Source organism: Perna viridis, chromosome 3 (genome assembly GCF_037379345.1).
Source record: "Perna viridis isolate PV_CMFRI_1.1 ecotype Kerala chromosome 3, ASM3737934v1, whole genome shotgun sequence".
Lineage (NCBI taxonomy): Eukaryota > Metazoa > Mollusca > Bivalvia > Mytilida > Mytilidae > Perna > Perna viridis.
The window spans coordinates 16,638,127-16,663,390 of NC_142447.1; the positions used below are offsets into that span (position 1 = coordinate 16,638,127).

At 34.9% G+C, this 25,264-nt stretch overlaps 2 protein-coding genes across 2 annotated transcripts in view; one reads left to right on the forward strand and one right to left on the reverse strand.

Annotated features, from left to right (window-relative positions):
* LOC148621205 (epithelial sodium channel subunit gamma-like) overlaps positions 1-22,200 on the forward strand; it is a 44,651-nt gene extending 22,451 nt beyond the window's left edge. Inside the window, exons 2-10 of the mRNA XM_088575325.1 lie at positions 5,303-5,534; positions 7,117-7,223; positions 8,485-8,648; positions 9,062-9,278; positions 10,581-10,647; positions 11,181-11,238; positions 15,268-15,335; positions 16,959-17,037; positions 17,722-22,200. Coding sequence (XP_088431451.1) covers positions 5,303-5,534; positions 7,117-7,223; positions 8,485-8,648; positions 9,062-9,278; positions 10,581-10,647; positions 11,181-11,238; positions 15,268-15,335; positions 16,959-17,037; positions 17,722-17,925 — 1,196 coding nt within the window. The 3' untranslated portion in view covers positions 17,926-22,200. The remainder of the gene's footprint in view (positions 1-5,302; positions 5,535-7,116; positions 7,224-8,484; positions 8,649-9,061; positions 9,279-10,580; positions 10,648-11,180; positions 11,239-15,267; positions 15,336-16,958; positions 17,038-17,721) is intronic.
* Positions 22,201-22,348: 148 nt separating this feature from the next.
* Positions 22,349-23,849, reverse strand: LOC148621206 (uncharacterized). Its single transcript, XM_088575326.1, has 2 exons — positions 23,701-23,849; positions 22,349-23,544 (listed from the first exon to the last, which is right to left on the reverse strand). Exon 2 carries the CDS (start codon positions 23,536-23,538, stop codon positions 22,531-22,533), a length of 1,008 nt encoding a protein of 335 aa, XP_088431452.1. The 5' UTR covers positions 23,539-23,544; positions 23,701-23,849; the 3' UTR covers positions 22,349-22,530.
* Positions 23,850-25,264: the final 1,415 nt, after the last annotated feature.

Sequence of the window (25,264 nt, forward strand, 5' to 3'; positions counted from 1 at the left end):
TAAAATAAGATGAGAACTTTTTTCACAGCACTATGAGGAACAGGGGTAATTTCTGCGTAGGACTATTTTTGCGTACGTTCCAAATGCTCATTGGTTGAATTGGTGGTCTGTAACCTAAACCGAATCATGATTAATTCGAAAACCTGCCAAAACCTGAAACTTATAGTCTTTTAACTCTATTTTGAACCTTACCAAATCGAACAAGTGTTCATTTCCAAAACATTGGATCCAATTGGACAGGTTTCGATTAATCAGATTTAAGAACCAATTGGTATAATGTTTCATAGTTTACCTTTCCCCTTTCGTTCACCCCGGACATATTTTATGAACAGCTCGGTGCTTGTTTCTAGAAAAGCAAATGATGCCTCTCCAACCGGTGCACCTGGTCCATGCTCCTAGTTTTTGATTGATTGTTGGGGCTTAACGCCAGAGCAGCAATATTTCAGCTACATTCAGGCGATGAACATGAAATTGATGATAAAATGAACATGAAATGATGAAATGAAACAGGGATGGGACACAAGAAGAATGGGGTCGACAAATATTGATTGCCACTGGAAATAGGGAGAGGTGGGTAGGGTCTGGCAATTTAGCCTCCTGTGGCGGAGCCCTATGGTTCCTACTCCGGGAGAATACCACAGTAGGGTTCTTTAACGTGGGAGGAACGTGGCATCTTTCCCAACATGGTGTACCACTATGGTTTGCGGTCAGGTTTTCCGTATTATAGCCTGACAACCCCAGCCTATTCTTTTAACACCCGGACCTGCACGGGGCCACAGCAATAATAAACTACATTCAGAAGTAATTAACGGGAAGGCTATGCAACATGATTTATTCCAATCTATATATCTCTCCAATGTTCCTATCGAGAAAAAAAACTATTTACTATGAAACCTGTCTAAAGGCTAAAAACCACTAATTCCACTTCCCATAGGCTTCTATGCTAATTTCACAATATTCAATGGCTTCTCTGGACTTTACCTTAACTTTAACCTGCAGATGACTATATATCAGCATGATTCTACATATGTCAGCTCACAATCCTCAGAATGGCATGTGGGGTTACCAGACTTGCAGTGCAGTACTGGTCACCGGAAGTGAAGGGTCTATAAATAGCATGGGAAATCCCAGTGTTTTCACAAGATAGGGGTATATTTAAAAATCATTATGGAGATTAGGCTTCACATCACAAGAAGCAAAATGCACCTATAAAATGTACAGAAATGTTTTTCCTTTCAGAAACTGTTTAAATTTTTAAAATAAGATGAGAACTTTTTTCACAGCACTATGAGGAACAGGGGTAATTTCTGCGTAGGACTATTTTTGCGTACGTTCCAAATGCTCATTGGTTGAATTGGTGGTCTGTAACCTAAAGGGTCACTTTTTGTCTTAGAAAAAATAAATAACTATACAGGTATCTTCCTACACACATACTGAATGCATTTGCAAAGTTTCAGTGAAATGTGACAAGCACTTTTTTAAATATTTGATTTTTAAATATAGGGTAACCAAGTTGTGCGAGCAAAAAAGTGAAAATATTCTACCATACTGAAATGCATTAAATATTTGCAAAGAACTTTTTCTGACTTTTCAAATAAAAAATATCAATCACAACTTGTTTTTTAACAATATTAATGAAGAAATAGTTTTAAAAGTAATCATTTTCTGAGAAATTGGTCTATTTTTAAAAATTTATTTCTGACATGCCTCCCCCTTTTTCTTGATCACATGTCAAAAATCCTAAATCTTTAAATTTTCACAAAAGGTGATATATTTGGCATTAAATTTGTAAATACAGTGTTTTCACATTAAAACATGACCAGTAAAGGGCACCTATAGCAAAAAAAGTGCTCAATAATGGATTTTCCATGTTGCCATAGGGGAATGCTTATATGGCCTTAACCGCAGTAATGAAAGTGAGTTTTTCCTCATTTCTAACCTAATTTTTGCTCAAATCTACACAAAACTTGATTTCAAGTGCTTATTACTACCATATTTAGGTAAATATAGCCCTCAAAGTTTAATATTTGATATTTTTACTAAATTTTCTACACGTTTTACAAGATAGGACATAAAAATCAGCCAAAAAGACCAATTTTCCATAATTTGGACCTATAACTTAAAAAAATGCATATTTTGAAGGATTTTTGTAGTGTATTCCTCTCATGGCAAAGTTAACAAGATCTTCAAGTAGTTTAAAGCTATTTCAAGAAACTTTTCATTTTGCCATGGCTTCATCTTAAGGCTAAAAACCACTAATTCCACTTCCCATAGGCTTCTATGCTAATTTCACAATATTCAATGGCTTCTCTGGACTTTACCTTAACTTTAACCTGCAGATGACTATATATCAGCATGATTCTACATATGTCAGCTCACAATCCTCAGAATGGCATGTGGGGTTAGCAGACTTGCAGTGCAGTACTGGTCACCGGAAGTGAAGGGTCTATAAATAGCATGGGAAATCCCAGTGTTTTCACAAGATAGGGGTATATTTAAAAATCATTATGGAGATTAGGCTTCACATCACAAGAAGCAAAATGCACCTATAAAATGTACAGAAATGTTTTTCCTTTCAGAAACTGTTTAAATTTTTAAAATAAGATGAGAACTTTTTTCACAGCACTATGAGGAACAGGGGTAATTTCTGCGTAGGACTATTTTTGCGTACGTTCCAAATGCTCATTGGTTGAATTGGTGGTCTGTAACCTAAACCGAATCATGATTAATTCGAAAACCTGCCAAAACCTGAAACTTATAGTCTTTTAACTCTATTTTGAACCTTACCAAATCGAACAAGTGTTCATTTCCAAAACATTGGATCCAATTGGACAGGTTTCGATTAATCAAATTTAAGAACCAATTGGTATAATGTTTCATAGTTTACCTTTCCCCTTTCGTTCACCCCGGACATATTTTATGAACAGCTCGGTGCTTGTTTCTAGAAAAGCAAATGATGCCTCTCCAACCGGTGCACCTGGTCCATGCTCCTAGTTTTTGATTGATTGTTGGGGCTTAACGCCAGAGCAGCAATATTTCAGCTACATTCAGGCGATGAACATGATTTGGTTGATAAAATGAACATAAAATGATGATGATGAAATTAAAAAGGGGTGGGACACAAGGATAATAGGGACGACAAATTTTGATTGCCACAAGAAAGAGGTGGATAGAGTCGGGCAATTTAGCCTCCTGTTGCGGAGCGCTAAGGTTCCTACTCCTATCGAATACCACAGAAGGGTTCTTAAACGTGCGCGGAATGTGGCATCTTTCCCAACATGGTCCAGCACTATGGTTTGCGGTCAGCATGTACCATACCAGTGGTACCCAATTCCACCACCTGGGGCACACAACCCAGTTGCCATGTGGGCAGAGAGCCCAGCCCCCGGCTAGGTTTCTGAGCACTATTTAGTCGCCTTTACGACGAGCTTAGCCCTTATGCAGGCCTATTCTTTTGACACCCGGACCTGCACGGGGCCTCCTAGTTTTTAGTGGAGTCCGAGTTGCTCATTACTTTTGTTGCCTTGTATGTATTATTTTAGTTATTTTATGTTCTTCGTTGTGTTTGTCTGTTTTCCATGTCTGGTCTTTGTCCCTTGATTACATAATTTTGATTTCTCTTAGAATCTTGATTTCCTTGATTATCAATTAACAGACATAGGAAACTATATATCTGTTACTCGCTTAAGAGAGCATCCACGCAAAAACCAGGCATTGGATGGCATATGACAAATTTGAATTACAAAGAAAGCATTGAAATTTATTTAAAAGGGGATATCCTTCATTTTGTGCAAAATTTGGTTGCTGTCTTAGGAAAGTTTTAAAATCATTTTCTTAGCCATCTATTTTCAATTGAAAAATCTTAAATGTACTTTTTGACATACCTATAATATAAACATTACATTGGAACAAATCATTTCGTGGGATAAAATTTACCAAGCTATCGATATCAAAAGAAATGCCTAGTTTCTATATGGACAGCCTCTTAATACCAACGTCTTTGGTACAGATATACAAATGATCAACATATACATAACAATAATGGAAACAACATATCTAATTGTTGGAGGTGCACTAAGAAATTTCAGTTAATGTAATCACTCCTGGAAAGTCTAATTTTTCGTTCATGATACGAATAAATTTACATAAATTATTGAGGTCAGGAAGACATTTATGTTCATTAAATTACAAGGTATCATGATATTTAGTCTATTTCTAAGACTCTCACCAGGGAAAAAATTCCATATACAAAAACAGAACATGTTAATAAATAGTGATATTCATATCCTAATTCGTGGTTAGCACATAATTTAATTTCAGAAGTAAAACGCTTTTTGATTGGATAATAAAATTGTTCGTCATCTACATTGTGATAGACAAAATTTTATAATATGACTGTGACGTCAACAATCTTTTTGAATGGTTTAATCCATGACTTTTGATATTAAAAATGCTATGACAGAAAATCAGAAGCTTTCTTTCAAGTCTAGGCATTCAGTTTTACAATATATCATTAGTTTTGCTCTACGAACAAACCTGACCTAAGAACTAAAATAACGTGTTCGATTTTACTCAGAAATAACTGCCTGCAAAAATAGAAATGTTTACTGTTAAAATATCAATATTACCTTTTTCCCTCATTCAGCTCAGCTACATTTGTAATTAAATTATTTTCGTTTGAAGATTTTATCAAATTTGTATTGTGTTTCATTTTTGCAAAGTAAAAGTAGTTGAGCTTTCACTAGCAACTGCTCAATTTCCGTTTTTTTAAGCACAAGCCTAAAACAGACTTCTTTAGGTTTCATTTTGCTGCTTGTTCAAAAGACATAATTCCGTGAATTTGAATTAAATGTAAGACTTTCTAAGAATCAGGCAAAATTGAAAAAATCAGAAACATGCATGTCAAAACCCCACCGATCTGACGATATATTTTCATAATAGTTTTTTCTATTAAAAAAACATTATTTGATCTTTTTATCACTAGATTTGCTGAGATTTTTTTAAATAGAATTATAGAAAAATGAGAATGTGCCCTTCAACTGTTCCTTTTCAGTGCATTTGAATGACATTAACTTATTTACCAAAATGGCAACGCAAATGTTGCTTTTTTTCCTTCGTTTCGGTGGATTATTTTCATATTAAAACTTTCTAAATATTATTTTTGTCATACCACGTTTCACCAACTGAATGATTTTTGCAGAGACATAACTTAATCTTCATTAAGTACAGTGCGTGTGATCTTTCACTTAAAAAGGATCAATACATAGTAATTCTGAACAAAGTTTTCTTTTTTTTTATCTAGATCGTTTTTATATGACTAAAATGATAAACCAGAGTTTTAATGTTTGGGAAGCTTTGAACGATCCAGCCACTGCACAAAAGTATTACAACACAGATGATGCTGAAATCGTGGCCACAATGACTTATGCAAGAATTGCAGCTCAAACTAATGAATCAGAACTGAAAAGCTATGGTCACCAAATAGACGAGTTATTAGTATCGTGTAGATTTGCAGGCATGCCATGTTCACCTCAGTAAGTCCATTTAAACTTCAGAATTTCAATAAATCAATGTATAATCAACTGCACTTGGTTATAAGTAAAACTAAGATATAAACTTGAATTTGTTTGTTGGGGTTTAACGTCCGCGCAGCAATATTTCAGATATATTCAGACGATGAACATGAAATTGATAACATGAACATGAAATGATGATGAAATGAAAAAGGGACGGGACACAAGGACAATTGGGTCGACAAATTTTGATTGCCACTGGAAATAGGGAGAGGTGGGTAGGGTCGGGCAATTTAGCCTACTGTGGCGGAGCCTTATGGTTCCTACTCCGGGAGAATACCACAGTAGGGTTCTTTAACGTGCAAAGAACTTGGAATCTTTCCCAACACGGTGCACCACTATGGTTTGCGGTCAGGTTTTCCGTATTATAGCCTGACATCCCCAGCATGTAACACGCCAGGGGTACCCCATTCCACCACTTTGGGCACACATTCCAGTTGCTCTGTGGGCAGAGCGCCCAAGCCACCCGGCTAGGGTCCTGAGCACTATTTAGTCGCCTTTTACGACAAGCTTAGCGCTGCTGCAGGCCTATTCTTTTAACACCCGTACCTGCACGGGGCTAAACTTGAATTACCAAAAGTTTAGGCAAAATATTATTGCGTATACTCATACAATATATCTAAACCGATTCTGTTTATATGTAGCTGATGGTACCGTATTGACCTTGTTTTTTTACTGAGTGAAATAATGATTGATCTTTCAACTAACATGTTAGATCAGTCTATCCACGAAACAGCGAGTATGTCAATTAGAACGATGAACATTATATTCATATTCTTATTCGATCACTGCAAACACAAGACCAATAAAACAGGCTTAAATACTACTTATAACAAGAGTTAACTTTAAATACACACACACACATTTAACAGTGAATCGGCAGCTCCAACTCAAATAAAAACAGGGAGTATGAACGAACAAGTTACATCAATGCCATGGCGATCAACGAATTCATGATGTCAAACGTAAAAGTTTTGAAGAAATGACTTGATCTTATTTATAGCACGATACAGATATCCGTACACATAGGCTGAGGGAAGGTTTAAACAGACATAATAGAAATTGGACGATTTAAAATTTTACGTCATTGCGTTTGTTTGTCCTATATATAGTTCAGTTATAATGTTTACATCTTCGATCTGATAATAGTAGACTAAAATATGAAGCAGATCTCACAAATCTCTGAAATGTTTTGTTTTTTAATTTTTTTTAATTTACATTTTACAAAATATTGGGATATTCAATTATAGATAGTCAAATCTGAATTTTATGACGATTATTGTATTGTAGTCAATCTGAGGGATGAAATAACTTACTGTGATCATTTATTTGGTTAAGTTTATGAATCCAAAAAATAAATTTGTAACTTTTTGAAATACCACGAACATAAATTATCTCTTATATCTTATTATTATCATTTCCACATGTACTTTCACTGGCTGTGTACTAAAAACTGCAATGTATACGTAAGTTATTTATATCTAAACACACATTAATTTTTCCCGTTTATAAATAATTTTTATACAATTAATCTTATTTGCAGAAATTTTACTTACGTCCATAACGTGAAGTATGGTAATTGCTACACCTTCAACGCATTCAACAACAGTAAGAACACACTGCATTCCTCCTATGCCGGGCCTCTTATGGGTAAATAAAACTTAATATGTCAACAATGTTAAATGAGTATATTCAACTTTTATATCAGTTATGGCCTGGTTTGACGTATGTACTTTAATTAGAAGAGTTGTGCAACTGAAATGTACGAAGAAAACAATGAGCCCAGTAAAGATGGACCAATGTAAAATAGTCCCCCGGTCCTGCAACTTATTCCACTCTTGTAACATAAATTTTATGCAGAGGAAAACAAATCAAACACTAAATTACTTACAATCTACTTACAAAGTAGAATAGAAAGTACATTTAACGTTTTAAAGATAATAGCGATAAATGTTAATAATATTACTAAATTAAGGGGGAAGCTTACCCTACCGGTGCACATGGTCCATGCTCCCAGTTTTTAGTGGAGTTATATAACTCCGCCCTTCACAAGTGTTCCTGTATTGGAAATTTTAGCACACTCAGAACAAAGGAAATTTTGGTTAAACATTTACTTATTAGTGCGTATCAATGAACGAAATACCGGGAAAGTTGGCCTGAGCCATTTATCCATCAGCACCATGAAAACTGATTTATTCAACGGGTCATGGTTTTCCTTTCCTCTACCCCGGACTTGACTTTTTATGAGCAACTCGGCGGGTGTTTCTAGAAAAGCAGAGGACGCTTACCCTACCGGTGTACCTGGTCCATGCTCCTAGTTTTTAGTGGAGTCCGAGTTGCTCATTTGCTTTTGTTACTTTGTATGTATAATTTAGTTACTTTATGTTCTTTGTTGTGTATGTCTGTTTTCCATGTCTGGTCTTTGTCCCTGGATTACATTCTTTTGATTACCGCTATAACCTTTGTTCCCTTGATTACTCTCTTAAAAACGTCAATTAATAAACATCCAGTAATTAAAATTAAAGTCTGTTATAAATTAGTAATATGTTTAGTTTTTCGTCTCTTAAGAAAGGTATTTAATCAGTCTGCTTAGTGCCTAACTAGTTGTCATTAGAATGAAATTCATTAGAACTGAATTCGATGTAAAACAGAGTCTTGGTATTTGTGCTGTAAGTTAAAATACTACCGATGTACGAAAAAGGACAGTTCGGTCTTGAATTTTGTCGAATGGTGATAAACAGTGAAAATAACAGTCACTTTATTTAACTTAACAAATACTTTACTTAGTGTGCATATTAAATGTTTTGGTACATTATCAAATATTTAATTTAAACTTGAAAAAAAATACAATAATTGAAAAACTTCCATATATTATAGAAATACAAATACAAAATATTTTTTAAACTCACAGGGTTTACTTTGGAACTTAATGTTCAGCAAAACGAATACATTTCTGCCCTGGCACCAGATGCAGGAGTAAGAGTATTAGTTCATGCCCGGGGAACATATCCAGCTGTAGAAGATAATGGAGTTTCTATTCCAGTGGGAACTGTTACTTCTATCGGTCTTAGTACGGTAAACATGATACGTCATTGTCCTTTTGCCAAAGAAGAATCGTGTTCTTTTGTTTTTGCTTTCTTTTGGCTCCTGAAGAACCGTGTTCTTTTGCTTTTGGGTTTGTCGTTATGAGAGTAATTTGTTTTAAAAATAAAATGTCACTAAAGAATAGATACATCATATTCATGAAAAAATAGAAAGGATTGAATAAATCCATTAAATTTTTTCACTGAAACGCTTTTCGGTAATATGAAAGAATATGACAATGAAATATTCCTGGCATTTGACCATTTATACATTTATAAATCTGAAGAAGAAATATTGGGAAATTTGATTAGTCTAAATTTTAAAACTTTCCAACCTCTGAAAATATTTCGTAACACCCAAAAATGTTAAACACACTTAATGTTTTAAACTCTAATTTTCTAAAGACGGAATTAAGCAGATTAACCCCACCCCATTCAACATGCGCCACAGAAGGGAAGGTAGACAACATATATCAAAACCTATATGGCACTCGGTACGAAAAAGCAACATGTGTAAAGAGCTGTCAACAATATATCTGGAAAGAAAAATGTGGGTGTGTCCTTCCTTTGTATGCCGTTCCGGACAACACCTCTATTTGTGATGTAAAAGATCTAGTTGCTCGTGAGTCAATCTTAACTTCAAGTAGAAATAAAACCAATAATAATAATAAATCCACGTAGAGAACAAACATTGAATCATTTGCACAGATAACTACATGTAGGAAGAATAACGTGCCTAGATTATACCATTAGGATATTGGTATAATACTGAGGCATGGACAATAGGACATTTCAGTCATGTCAAGATCTACAAATCGAAACAAAAATAAATTACATATAAAAACTGAAGATGAAAACAAAACGCAACACAAAAATTAAACCACTAGCGATATGAATTACACAAAAAAAACGTGACAATAGGTGATCCGTAAGTGTAAGCATGACCTGCTCTGCAATCCGAATTAGTCTAGCAATAATAAAGCAGCTCCCCGATTCCATCACCTGGGGCAAACATCCCAGTTGCTCTGTGGGCAGAGCGCCCTAGCCCCCGGCTAAGGTTCTGAGCACTATTTAGTCGCCTTTTACGACAAGCTTAGCGCTGCTGCAGGCCTATTCTTTTAACACCCGGACCTGCACGGGGCGGAATACATTTTCATTAAATTCAATGCAATGGTGGAGGAGTAACAGATTAAGGATGCCCCCTTCCCATTTCCACATATTCTTGAACAACAAAATCCATGTTTTGCTATATGAAATCCCAAAATAGATTCATGGATATGTCCCCCTTCTGTGTAACGGTAAGACGGACAAAACCTTGTCACTTAGGTAGCAGTCCAGCTAAGAGTCATGCAAAACCTGATTCGTGGGTAAAAAACCTACATATTTTTATTTTTGACATTTTGTTTGAATTGATGGAGTAAACAGAAATTAACATTCAGTTTTTCATATAACTCGTGTTCTTAGGAGATAAAAATTATATAGAATGCACTGTAGATTTCAAAAGTAAGGGAGATAACTCTGTAAATGATACTCAAATACAAGAGAATCTATTGGATTTTCAATGTTGATTATATCCTAAGAGCCTTTGAATGAATAACTACACTTTTCATAGTATAACCCAATAAAATAACTTAATTACAAAAATAAAAATATGTAGCCTTTTTTGGAGTGTATCACATTTTTCAGATTTTGCATGATTCTTACAAAGACAGCTACTTAGTATCCCACTGCAGTATGATAAACTAAATAATGCGGAAATAGTGGAAACTTACCTAAAATAATCATTGTTTGACTAAACCTTAAAATGCATGTATAGATGATAACATATACTACATTATATTGAACGGAAGCGAAAAGACACCCTTTTCACAACTTTCAATTCGTCTTTAATGAATTCCCCATTATAATATTATGATTTTTACAGAGGCCTGCTTATTATCAACATGTAATGAAATGCAAGAATGTGAGTTGAAGTGTCCCAACCCATGTTCGTAAGTATTTTAAGGCAAATAAGCTTTCGCATTCTTCCAAAAATAATAATTAGCAATTTAGTAAATGAAACCATGTTTTAATTTATTCACAATAAATATGATAATGTTTCTGCTGTCTTTTTCGTTCAGTTGAGGACGAACTTTTTTTTTCAAAAATCAATATTTCAATAGAGTGTGATAAAAAAAAACCTAAACTTTGCTCATTCATATAACGACATTTTCATCACTAAATTTTAAAGAGTAATCAATGGCATCAAGGTTACAGCGGTAATAAAAAAAATGTATTTACAGTTTCGGCAATTTCTATTATCGTTACGGTATAGAAGTTATTAAATAAGATAAACCGAGATCAACATACCATTTCTGTCGGAAAAGCCTGTACCAAGTCAGGTCCATTACAGTTGTTTCAAACTTTCCGAGTTTTCCCTTGTTATTGCTATTTGTCACACGGGCTTTCTTTTTGTCTACTGCCTATATTTGATTTGTTCGACAGTTTTATTACCCTTCAATATACACTTATTTCATAATTTTAGCGAAACTAAGTATGAACCACTTATATCCATGGGGTCATGGCCTTCTAAAGAATACGAGGTAAGATCACTTTCAAATTACTAAACAGTTTACTCTTTGTAATTGACCTTACTATCAACAACTACTACCTTTGATGAAATAAACCAATAGATATTGAATTTGCCAAACTTACAATCTTAAGGGTAGTTTTTTTTTCATTAAAGAGAAACACCACATTTGCAATGAGTTAGGCTCATTTGAAAAGTCATACACATGTAACCAAAAAAAAAAAGAAAAATAAAACCTTTAATGCAAAATGCGCTTTTTAAAAATGCACAAGGCTATAAAAAGTTCGATTTTTTTTAGATATATGTAAATAGTCATCTTGCAACTCTTCTACATGAAGGAATCGGTAATGCTGATCATACGCACCCTTTATTGATTTTTTGCCGATTAGCTTGTGCATGACGTCAGTAATTCGGTTTGGTACTGATATAGTGCTGCATATTTATATTTGAACAAAAAATATTCCGTTAATACTTCTAGGATGTTGTTTTTAGCTCACCTGGCCAAGTGAGCTTATGCCATCACTTGGCGTCCGTCGTCGTCGTGGATAAATTTTCAAAAATCTTCTCCTCTGAAACTACTAGATTGACAGGTTTTAAACTTGGCAGGATTGTTCCCTAGGGTGTTCTGCACAAAATGACCGTTGGGATTTTTGATCCATAAAAACATGGCCGTCGTTACTAAAAATAGAACATATAACAATATATGCAAATAAGTCAAAAACCGTTGCCTTTAGAAAATTTCTAGCGAGTTAATATTGTTCAGCATCAAGAGACAGACCTATGCCGAAATTTTCAAAACGATTGGTCAACTGATGTAGGAGTTACGGCCCCTGAAACAGTTTTTTTTGCATTTTTTTCGCATGTGCAATTTTGAAAATCTTCTTCTCAAAATCCATTGCACAGAATTCAATGAAAGTTGGCGTATATGTTCCTTAGGGTATCCCACACAAAATGACCGTTGGAATTGTTGATTCATGAAAAAACATGGCCGCCGTTACTAAAAATAGAACATAGGGGTCAAATGGCAGTTCTTTGCAAATAACTCAAAAACCATTGCCTTTAGCAAATTTCTGGCACAGGGTAAAATTGTTAAGCATCATGAGGTGGACCTATGCCGAAATTTTCAAAACCATTCAAAGACTAATGTAGGAGTTACGACCCCTGAAACAGTTTTTTGTTTGTTTTTGTTTTTGTTTTGTTTTTTTTTTTTCACATGTGCAACTTTGAAAATCTTCTCTAAAATCATTTAAGATCATTGAATGATCTGTTGTGATTTTTAATCCGTGAATAGATATGGCTGCCTATACTAAAAATGAAACTTAGGGGTCATAAGACAGGTTTTTGAAAAAAATAATCAGAAATTGTTGCCTTCAGCAAAATTCTGGTTCTGGAAGCATTTCTTGCTTTTGACACTTTAGTTGATTTTAACTTAGCCTGTCTCATTCCTCAAGTTTTTCAATTAAGCAAATGGTTAACCAGGTGAGCGATTGAGGCTCTCTTGACCCTCTAGTTCTTATCCCCAAAACATGCTGTTTTGTCAAGCTTTAATTCTCCTTTAATGTATAGTTTTTTTTTTCAAATGATAATGCAATACTTTAATGAAAAGTAATCGTGATTCTCTATGAGATGGAAACACAATTTCAATCAACATAAAGACCGTTAAAGAAATCAAAAAAAAAAAAAGAATATCATCATGAGGTGTTTTAAGCGAATAACACTATTGAAATGAAGGTCTGTTGCCTATTTTTAGGTTTGTTTGTTTGATTGATTGTTGGGGTTTAACGTCCGAGCAGCAATATTTCAGCTATATTCAGACGATGAACATGAAATTGATGATAAAATGAACATGAAATGATGATGAAATGAAAAAGGGATGGGACACAAGGACAAGAGGTGGGTAGGGTCGGGCAATTTAGCCTCCTGTGGCGGAGCACTATGGTTCCTACTCCGGGAGAATACCACAGTAGGGTTCTTTAACGTGCGAGGAACGTGGCATCTTCCCCAACACGGTGCACCACTATGGTTTGCGGTCAGGTTTTCCGTATTGTAGCCTGACAACCCCAGCATGTAACACACCAGGGGTACCCCATTCAACCACCTGGGGCACACGTCCCAGTTGCTCTGTGGGCAGAGCGCCCTAGCCCCCGGCTAAGGTTCTGAGCACTATTTAGTCCCCTTTTACGACAAGCTTAGCGCTGCTGCAGGCCTATTCTTTCAACACCCGGACCTGCACGGGGCCAAATATAGTTAAGGGAAATGCTCTCACCAAAACAATAAGTCGTTATGAAGGGAGAACAAAAACTAACCAAAAGTCTCATGATGGTTGATTGATTGATTGTTGGGGTTTAACGTCCGAGCAGCAATATTTCAGCTATATTCAGACAATGAACATGAAATGGTTGATAAAATGAACATGCATGATGATGAAATGATGAAAGGGATTGGACACAAAGATAATAAGGTCTGGCAATTTAGTCTCCTGTGGCGTTTGTTTGTTTGTTTGTTTGTTGGGGTTTAACGTCCAAGCAGCCAAATTTCAGCTATATTCAGACGATGAACATGAAATTGATGATAAAATGAAAAGACTTAATATTATTATTAATGCAAATATGTATGTCGGTCTCAAGAAAGTAAAACTAGAAAGCAACTCCGGATGTATGATAACAACAGTGTACATGATTATCTCCCCTTAAACAGCTTTTTAACTGAGAGCATAATATACATTTTACAAAACAAAAGTAGTCTTTCATTTTGAACAAATGTATACATGTTTACAATGTATTTCATTCTAAACACAAAACAGTTACAGGTATTATCATATGTCTATTCAATGCAAAACATTGCAAATTTTCAATAATTAGTATACCAATGCTCGTTGTATCTGCTAATTTTATAGTAAATTTTCTTGTTTCAATCTTGCAAGCTACAGTTAGCTTGACTATGATTTATTTCTAATATGAAGAATTTAGATGATAAATGAGGGGAATTGTTAGCGCTTACTTTGAAGGAGTGCACAGCATCAGCACTCTGCGAAGTGACCAGGAAATACATAATTATGTTGTGTTCTATTATTTTAAGGGATACAATCGTCTGACCAAATGGTTGAGTTAACGTTGGGATGTTGGCATTACGTTTGATCAACGTTGGCTCTCTTTGCACTTATAGCGTTGGCCCTACGTAGGAATGCTGTCTGGGATAGTATTAATGTATGGCCTTTTCCATATTGGCCCAGTAACATGCCCGAGGTATTAATAATGGCCAAGGATATTATTAATACCAAGGGCTGTCAAAGGGCCAATATGGAAAAGGCCACGCATTGATACTTTCATTAACCAACTTTATTTCAGGACATAGTCAGAATATATTATCAATACATATGATTTCACATTAATTAAAAATAAGTTCATAATTTGATGAATCATACATTATGAAAATAAATCATGAAGGTTTTGTTGTCGTTTTCTATAATCATCCCGAAAAATCAAATCGTAAATTTATAGATAAGTACAAGATTCAACATACCTAATAATTTATATGGAGAAATTGCGATCACCAAAAATGAATATTCATGAGCTAATCAATCATATGACCAGTCGCCCGATACCCGACAAAAACCATGACTTTTCAGGCATCCATAGTTTACGGTTGGGTTGTTTCCGTCATTGTTCTTTGGTTCGTAATGACCACTTGTCGAAATTTTCGGTTCATGAAGGATGGGCATTTCTATACATATTGTAGTAAGTTGGTTAGTAATTAATCGTACAGACTTAATATATACTACAATGTAAATCATAGCTACTTTACCCATTGGATCAAGTACGACGATACTACAATAAACCACATTTACAGCGTCATTAAAGGGAGGAATCGTCGGCATCTTTCAAAATCTTTACAATTAAAGTCCTGCCTCAACACAAAAATGCAGGCTTTCCGTATCTGCTTTATTATTATGGGTGTTGTTGAACGCAGCGGAACATTTTCAATTCCAACAGAGATGATCTGAATTAGATTTGATATTTCAATTCAAATAATTCTGTTGTAGGATTACATGGATTTTAAGCTGACACATATGAGTTTAGATTTCATGAGTGCTGATGAAAAACCAGAAAGGTAAGTTTCAGGAAATGAAAATTACCATGGAAGTTCGAGTATCTCGAATGACACGTGACCTCATCTTTCATTTGTATTTTTAAAGACGTCATATTATATAATTGATTGATTATTGGGGTTTAACGCCCGAGCAGCAACATTTCAGCTATATTCAGGCGATGAACATGAAATGATAATGAAATAAAAGAGGGATGTGAGACGAGGATATTAGGGTCGACAAATTTTGATTGCCATAAGATAAAACGGAGGGATGGGTACGGTCGGGCAATTTAGTCTCCTGTGGCGGAGCGCAAATGTTCCTACTCCTATCGAATACCACAACAAGGTTCTTTAACGTGCGAGGAACATGGCATCTTTGCCAACACGGCGCACCACTATGGTTAGCGGCCTGAAAACCCCAGCATGTAACACGCCAGGAGTACCACATTCCACCACCTGGGGCACACCACCCAGTTGCTCTGTGGGCAGAGCGCCTAGCCCCCGGCTAAGTTTTTGAGCACTATTTAGTCGCCTTTTACGACAAGCTTAGCGCTGCTGCAGGCCTATTCTTTTAACACCTGGACCTGCACGGGGCTTTTTGTAAATAAAGTATGGGCTAAGTTTTCAAGTCAATGACATCATCCTCATACACACTGCACAAAGTAATCATCTATTTCACTCCAAATGTAATCTCCATGTAAACAAGGTTGGGAGGACCTCCGCAAGATGTGAAAGGAAGAAATAATGGAAATGAAATATCAATCACCCATGCCCGTGGTTTCTTTTTAAGTACAAAAGACGTGTGTGCGCACAATTAAATACATTTCTTCACATCTATTAAAAAAATAAATAAGTACATTGTAAAGTAGGCAAAGTTAGAAAAAATAGAGAACGAAATAATGAATAAATGACATTATTGTGTGTGTATGTGTCCGATCCAGAATAACCCCGTGCAGGTCAGGGTGTCAAAAGAATAGGCCTACAGCAGCGCAAAGCTTGCCCTAAAAAGCGACTAAACAGAACCTTAGCCTTACCCTACCAATCCCTCCATCTTTCTAGTGGCAATCAAAACTTGTCGACCCTTTGTCCTATTGTCCCATCCTTTTTTTCATCGTTTCATGTTCATCGCCTGAATATGGCTGAAATATTGCTGCTCGGGCGTTAAACCCCAGCAATCAATCGATCCAGAATTTGACTTTGGAAGAATCTGTAGTTATATATATGCATCTACGACAATTGCTTCTTTTTTTATTCGTAAAGAAATAATGTATTAAGATAATGAATAAATTGACATTATTATATGTGTATGTGCCCATCCCATGTATATTTTTGATTTTTTAAAGATGTAGTTATATAAAAACATCTCAAACTATTGCGAACTTTTTAATTTGTAAATTACAGTCATCGTATAATGTTTGTAATTATTTAAAAAAAAACATCCGATTTCCTTATTTAAGAAATGGTTGCATTTAACTAAAAATTTCCGTTTATTGTTATTCTTTGCATTACCATTCTCTAATAAGTTATCACGGTAACTCAACACTATTTAATACTTGTTACATTTGTCAACTCAGATATGTAGTGGATTATTTAAAATATATTATTTATTTCCACGAATATGTACATTATAGCTTTATGTTTTAGTGAAGAAAATATGGCAAAGTTAGAGGTTTACTTCAGGGAGCTAGTGGTCGAAAAAATTGAACAAAAGAAAGCTTATGAAGTAAGTACGTTTTGAAAGAATATTAAAACATATTACACTGGATTAAAAAACACAATCAGGTTGCACGTGTTGTCGTAATTGTAAAAGAAGTTGATATTGTAGAGCAACCAATATTGCATACAACAATTGCGTCATTTATATGAAGCCAAACATCAAATTTGAAATAAATCCATCCATTTAGAATCGATAAAATTGCGACAAAAATTTGGTCGGACGGACGGAATTACGGACGGACAAGGTAATTTAATATACCAACCGCTCGTTGAGTGGAGGTATAATATACATGGTATGTAAAATAAAATACAAGTAAATATAAATTCCCAAAAATGAACTCAACAATTACCTGACTATCTGAATAGATACATGACTCAGCTAAATACCATTACCGACATGATTGTAGTCGATCGCAGTTAGATCGCTGCCTGGACGTTAAGATATAGATCTATATGTACCATCCACTAGTGATAAGACTTTGCTACTCATAAAATGCACTTGCACTTCATTAAAAATATGCAAAAATAATATGCAAATAATATTTTATTTCTTATTTCTCATTTAAATTTTAGGAGATAAAATAATTCATTTTGATGACATCATATTAATTAAAACATTTTTAACCTTCGTTTTAAGATATGTCAAGTACTACAGTATCATACATCAGGAAATAAATATTTACATTTTTAGTCTCAGAACTTGATATCTGATGTTGGTGGTCAGCTTGGCTTGTGGTTAGGGTTATCGGCTATAACAATTGGTGAAATGGTGGAGTTTTTTATGGCAATATTCAAGGCAATAACAGCAAGGGCAGTTCGACGACGACACAAAGAAACTGCTGTTGAATCGTTCGACAACCGACGACTTTCCATGTCCATGCAGGAATTAAAATAGAACTTCACATTTTAGTTCTTATGCCAGGGATAAAATACGGTTTTATCAGACTAAATTTCATAATTGTGATATGTTTGATGTAGTTAAGGAGGTTTATGCCTTCTTGAAGCAAAAGTAATTAATTTAACAGAAAATCTATTAGATCATCATTCAGCGTAAACATATACTATCATGTAGTTTGATGTAGCTGTTAATATCTAACATTTTGAACTTATTAATGGAACACTGAATGATTTTAGTTACTTTATGTTCTTTGTTGTGAATGTCTGTTTTCCATGTCTGGTCTTTGTCCCTGGATTACATTCTTTTGATTACCGATATAATCTTGGTTCCCTTGATTACTCTCTTACTCTCTCATTAACAACAATGCATTATAAAGCTAGAAAATTTGTTTTAGTATTCAGCAATGCTTTACCTTTCACATTTTAATTATCGCTGTCCACTGTCATTCGATGGTTAAAATTGCAAAATACCGGGTGGTGATTTCCGCCATTTTACATGTTTCAAGTTTTCTATAGATTTCATGGGAGAAACCTGTTCTCCTTCAGCCTATTCTTGATTTAAATTCTTCCTGCATTCTCTATAGTTAAACTATGATTTTAACATGCGCACTAAAACTTAATTTTACCATATCGAATTGGAAAATAGTTAAAATCATTCACTATGGATAAAGAATCTATGTTTAATAACCTACGTTTTAAAATGAAAATTAAATGAACAAGACAAGACATTACTTAAGATTGTGAATACAATATGTATAGAACTAGTGATAAATTGTATACGCCATTCACGCGTAAAGCAGGCTAGGGATCTGAACTGCCGTATTCATATCGAGATTGAAGCGTTTTAGCACGATGGTGTGTGATTGTTTTCTGTGATAAAGAGTATTTCGAATTAAAAACATAATATATTGATGTTTTAAATGCCATCCCCCGCAATGTATATACCATAAAAGTCTTAATATATAATTCTTTAAGATTTGAGAAAAGGAACATTATTGCCCCATTTTAACCTCTGTTAACAGAAATCATCAGGTTAGTTTGGCACATGTATACCACTAACATCTAGCTTACATTGGATTTGAAAGAAGTTAGGCCCTCAATAAATTACAAATCCAAAAGCGCTTCTGGTCAAACCTTGTCGAGGAGTCATATGTTCTTATTACCTAATACTAAAACTAACATAAGAATTATAAAAGTACACAATAGAACAGTTACATGGCATAGGGATGTGAATAATATTAAGTATTACAGCTAAAATGACATTTAATGTTAAAAGGCAGATAACTGGGCGAAGTTTGCCATTCACCTTGCACTTACTGGTTTTATTAAAGTTTCTCACGGTTATGAATGTACCAAAACCTTAACTTGTATATAAAACATGTGTTATTTTTAACTTAAAATAGTGCACTTAAACATATTTTGTTAAATACTTTGTACTTACAGTTCGTTACGTAATTTTTGGGGGTTTATTTCATAAAATATTTTTTTTCAAGTATAAAGATCCGCTGTAGTGTTTATTTGATCAATGAAGACCATAAATGTACTTGTATTTTATATATACATTGTATTTGTTATCTTTCATTTTTTTAAATACATTTCTTTGTAAGAATGGGGCAATTGGTGGCACATCATTTTTCTCGATTTAGTATTTTTGCCTCATATATTTACAATACATCTAGAAAACAACTGAAAAGCTATTTAAATTTATCTTGAAGCATCTGTAACAGATATTTGACTTGTTATATAGGAATGAAGTGAGGAGAAATATCTTGAAAAGGCTAATTTTATAAACACTTTGATGGTTAATTCTGGAAGTTATACAGTATAAATACTTGAATACTTCATCTTTTTTTTCTTCATTGCCTCACCTTACAGAGTTATGTTGCTACAAGATTGACGTCATCACTACAGAAGTTTTATGACCGTTATCATGAACTCGTGGATCGTTATGATGTATCCATCAGCACCATGAAAACTGATTTATTCAACGGGTCATAGTTTTCCTTCCCTCGTTTGTCTACCCTGGACTTGACTTTTTATGAGCAACTCGGCGGTAGTTTCTAGAAAAGCAGAGGACGCTTACCCTACCGATGCACCTGGTCCATGCTCCCAGTTTTTAGTGGAATCCGAGTTGCTCATTTACTTTTGTTACTTTGTATGTATGATTTTAGTTACTTTATGTTCTTTGTTGTGTATGTCTGTTTTCGATGCCTGGTCTTTGTCCCTGGATTACATTCTTTTGATTACCGCTATAACCTTGGTTCCCTTGATTACTCTTACCTCACTTTGCCTGATTCTTAGATAGAGAAGTACTAAATAGTTAATCATTAAGTGGTCAGCTATGCAACATGGGCATCTCACTCAAAACTATTTGTTGGTATTTCGTATTAGTTTATTTTTATCAATATTTTCACAACAAAATGTTCATAATGAATTTTTCTTTTTTTTAATTCGCACATTGCAAATTAGGTGAAATGACAAATTTAAGGTAAACGTCTATAGGTAATTTATCTTATTATAGTTCTAGAGATACGGCATATAATAAGCAGACTAGTTTTTCTTTCTTTCTTTTTGCTTTGTCCTATTAATGTTTCTTTATTACATTTAACAGCGATTTAGGTTTCCTGTTTAAACGTAGGTTTTATGAACGCCGCTGTCCTAACCAACTGTAAACAAATATAACATTACACTCCTTGAAACGTTCATGTATCCCAGTTTTAGCGTCCGTGCATCGTTTTGTGTTCGTTTAAACACACGATACGAGCGTTCATTTAAACGCATGGTTACATGTAGAAGCATTCGTTTATTTTTGTACTTTATTTTCTGGATTCAACTGTTATATTTATAGCGAGCACCGCGAAGCGGTGTGAGCACTACGGTTATTACGTGTACTTCCTAAATTTCCATTAAGGTTCCCCAATATACAAACGAAAAAAAGAGTCATGTCCCGGAAGTAACAAAAAGTGACTGTCCTTACGGAGAAAATTCATCATTTCCTTCAATCAAAAAAAAAAAAAAATTAGGTTAAGATTACGTTTCAGTAAAAATAAATTCATCTTTTCGTATAGTTTTCAAGTCTTTTTCTATGTTTTTTTTCTTATTTAAAAAGGTGAATGTTATGTTTATAAAAACTTCGTGAAACACGTGGGTGTGTACGTACGTGTTACGGTGTATCTCCGCTGTTCCACTGTTGCTGTTGTCAAGGACCTAACCCGCTTTGAAAAAAATGTAACTCCGATTGTATTGTCAAATAGGAGAGGCAATCGTTTTTTGTTTGGAATTTGTTGCTGTCGTCTGCATTTTGTTTACGCCACATGATGTGTGCGAAATATTCCCACCATCCGTGGAGAACTGTAATATTTCCGGTATCTGTACAGATTGATCTGACAGGCCAAAACTGAAATGGATATTGCTAGGGATAAAAATGTACAGTATTGCAAAGTGCTATAAAGTTATTGACCATTTTGAGGGCGAGGGAAAAGGGGGTATGGGGTTGGAATTTTGGGGGAAAATTGTTCAAGTTATACATTTATTAAACAAACTCCCCCGTTCATTAACAAGACAGATTTTCAAATAGAATTATTGATTTTGCTTGCTGCTTAAATATAAATAAAAATATTGCACTTGCGAAGCAAACATTTTCATCAGGGTTGACCCCCCCCCCCTTCTATGTAATGCCCTTTATTATTTGTACGAGTTTCGCACAGTCGGTGCACGTATGGTAAAACTCACGGTGCTCACTGATTTAGGCAATGCCTACTTCATATTATTATTTGCTATTATTAATTTATATATTTTCATTTATTCAATTTTCTATTATCCCTTTCATAATTATTTGTTAGTATTATTTTTCATATTTCGTCTATTGTGCGTGCGGGCAACGTAAACGTCTCAAGGAGTGTAATACACGAACACTTTCATGTTTGTGTGTATGTTCCTGTCTACATTCATTGGTTTACATTCCCATTATGTGAAGAAGGGAAAGGGCTGCATTTCTTGTGTTACAGTTCTTTGTTAAGTTTGTTCTAGTCGTTATTAATTTTTGACTTTCTAGTTTCGGGCTTCCGAAGCATATCAATAAGTTGTCCACGAGTTGGATCGAATTCGTGCCCTTACTGTGTTTTTTTTATTTGTGTTTGTTTTTTTTTTAATTTCTTTAATTTGTGTATACTTTCTGTTTTTCAGCTTACTCACAATTTTCAGTTAAGATATTAAATCTTATACACTTCACTTCACATGAGTTGTTTACACACCCTAATGGAATGCTTTTGTTTCAACCTACGCTAGAGATATATTTTTCTGCATGAAATAAAAATTAAAAATTGACAACGTAGATCCAGAGTTGAACAATATTTTGTACAGATATACTTTATGTATGTGGTGTTTTCCTGACTTTTACATTGTGCAATCAAATAACAGTATTTTAGAACACTATTTAATACACTAAAAAAATACATAAAGTAACAGCAAAACACTGAGCTCATCTGTCACATTCTCTTACGAAGTTGTGTGTGGTGATTTTTTATCTTTTAAATTTGAACAGTTGAACGCAATTGTTAAAAATATCATTTTCTGAATTAAAAGTTTTTTTTCAGTCTTATTGTCATTGGGCATTCTGTAACGTATAAATACCGACACATTTCCTTTCATTATGACCTATGAACATTCTTGAAAAGTCGTTGCTTAAGCAAAACGCACTGATATCTCCATTTCCATCTTCTTTACGAAGAACACGATCCATTTTTTGTTTGTATGGGTAGAAAACCTGGATTTCAGAGCCAGCAACGTAGATATTCCCCCTTTTATCGACCTTAACAGCAGTCACTTGTCCAAGGTCGGATGAGTTGTAGGAATAGATAATTGAACCGTCGTTTTTCAAGCAGAAAAACATATTTTTTGATGTGCAATACAGTCGCCCATCTTTATTTGTACATATACTTTCAGGGAGACATGGAACCTGTATAGTATTGTACAAACGACCTATCAGATCGACTATGTACATGTTTGAAGTGTCGCCAACGTAAAGCATTCCTTTATTAACGAAAACACCTCCGCATTCTGATCCAAGTCTAATGGTTCTTCCAGGGGTCATTTCCGGTATATTGATGAACTGTATTCCATGTCTGTTGGATACAACAGCTTCGGTCCCAGAAGGCAACGTGCAAATACTCTTAGATACATCACCCAATTTGCACATATCTACATACTTGCCTTTGTCGGTATATTTCAAGAGAGCATAAGCATGCTTGTGTTCAAGTGAACGGGAGCGCTTGCTCTGTGCAGTCCTAATAGAAGACACACATATGATAATATGTCCATCTGGTGTGCACACCATGTCCCCCATTTCGACTGAAACAGATTTTACCTCGCCTCCGTGTTGGTCAGTAGCAGCTTCTGCGTGCAATATTTCAGGATTAACATCGAATTTGGTAAAATATTCCAGCTTCGGTACCTCGTCGCTTTTCTCTGCAATAGCAAGGCCTTCAAAGGATGATCCAAGATGGTTCCAACATGTTTGGTTTGAAATATTCACTGGTTGTTTGATGCATCTGCTGCACCATTCTAACTGGGTAGGATCGTCTGTATTTATAAATTTGCCGTTTAAATACATTTTAACCTGCAAAAAATAATTAATCGGATTTGAATAGTTTACCTTACAAAATTTAAAAGTGCAAAAGTCATTTAAAAAAATGTCTCGCTTTACAACAAACCATCAAAATACGAAGCACGCATAGAAATGTGAAGTATAAACAAAATAGAAAAAAAAGAATACCAAAGGTGAAGAACTTGTTCTTATTTAGATGTATGTAGCTCCAATCGCACTGTGTTGCTGTTGATTCAAAGCTTTTTATTCCAAATGCAAATGGTACGGAAACGAAGGGTGTCACGAGCTTTCTCTATTTTTAGTACTTTACTTCCGTTTAAAGGTCAGTTTTCACAGAAAAACTTCCTCCCCATTGAACTGTTATACAACCAAAGGATTGTTTACTGATAGTTATGGCCATCAAAGATTTTCCATGTTACGAAGGGATATAACACTGATACCTGAACATTGAACTAAACGGAAAATTTGTAATTGTTAAAAGGCATCATAATTGACCTGAAATCAAAGTGAAACCGTAAAATAAATAAAATAGATTTTATTTAAAGTGTGAGTCAGAATCATTCAAACATATGAAGAGGAAGTGCTGACAATGTATAAACATACAAGAAATTGAAACTTGTTTGTTGGGGTTTAACGTCCGAGCAGCAATATTTCAGCTATATTTAGACGATGAACATGAAATTGATGACAAAATGAACATGAAATGATGATCAAATGAAAAAGGGCTGGGACACAAGGACAATGGGGTCGACAAATTTTGATTGCCACTTGAAATAGGGAGAGGTGGGTAGGATCGGGCAATTTAGCCTCCTCGAATTCTACTTAAATTTTGCACTGAATTATTTTAGCTTACATAAAGTTAATCCAATCAATCCTACAAAACTACTGAAATCAAAATGATGGTTTAGGATACACTTCTGCTCTTGATTTTTTCGCATTCTACAATATGCCAAGATTATTCCATTTTTATTCCAACATAAATCGCGGTAAAGTGCGCAAATAAATCAAGATTGTATAACTACCGAAAACGAGTAAAATATATAGGAGACAATGCTCCAATCAACAATTATACACAATTTATGAATTTTGAACAGATTTGTCATGAATTTTGTGAGCTACAACACAGAATGTCGTTACATGTTTTTTGTTTGTCTGTCACAGTGAGAGAGTATTCTAAGTTCAAATTCCTATAGTGCCCTCATGTCTGTTTGTACAAAGCGTTTAGCCAATTCGATGCACATCTGAAATTAATTGTTCACTCCAATTCTTTTCTTAAATAACCAGTGCAATGACAACTCTGGGACAGCCTTTTGTATTTTGGTCCCATTTGTTTGTTTGTTTGTTGGGGTTTAACGTCCGAGCAGCAATATTTCAGCTATATTCAGACAATGAACATGAAATGGATGATAAAATGAACATGAAATGAAGAAAAAAAAAGGATGGGTCACAAGGATAATAGGGTCGACAAATTTTGATTGCCACTGGAAAAAGGGGGATGGGTAAGGTAGGGCAATTTAGCCTCCTGTGGCGGAACGCAAAGGTTTCTACTCCTATCGAATACCACAGCAGGGTTCTTTAACGTGCGAGGAACGTGGCATCTTTCCCAACACGGTGCACCACTATGGTTTGCGGTCAGGTTTTCCGTATTATAGCCTGACAACCCCAGCATGTAACATGCTAGGGGTACCCCATTCCACCACCTGGGGCACACATCCCAGTTGCTCTGTGGGCA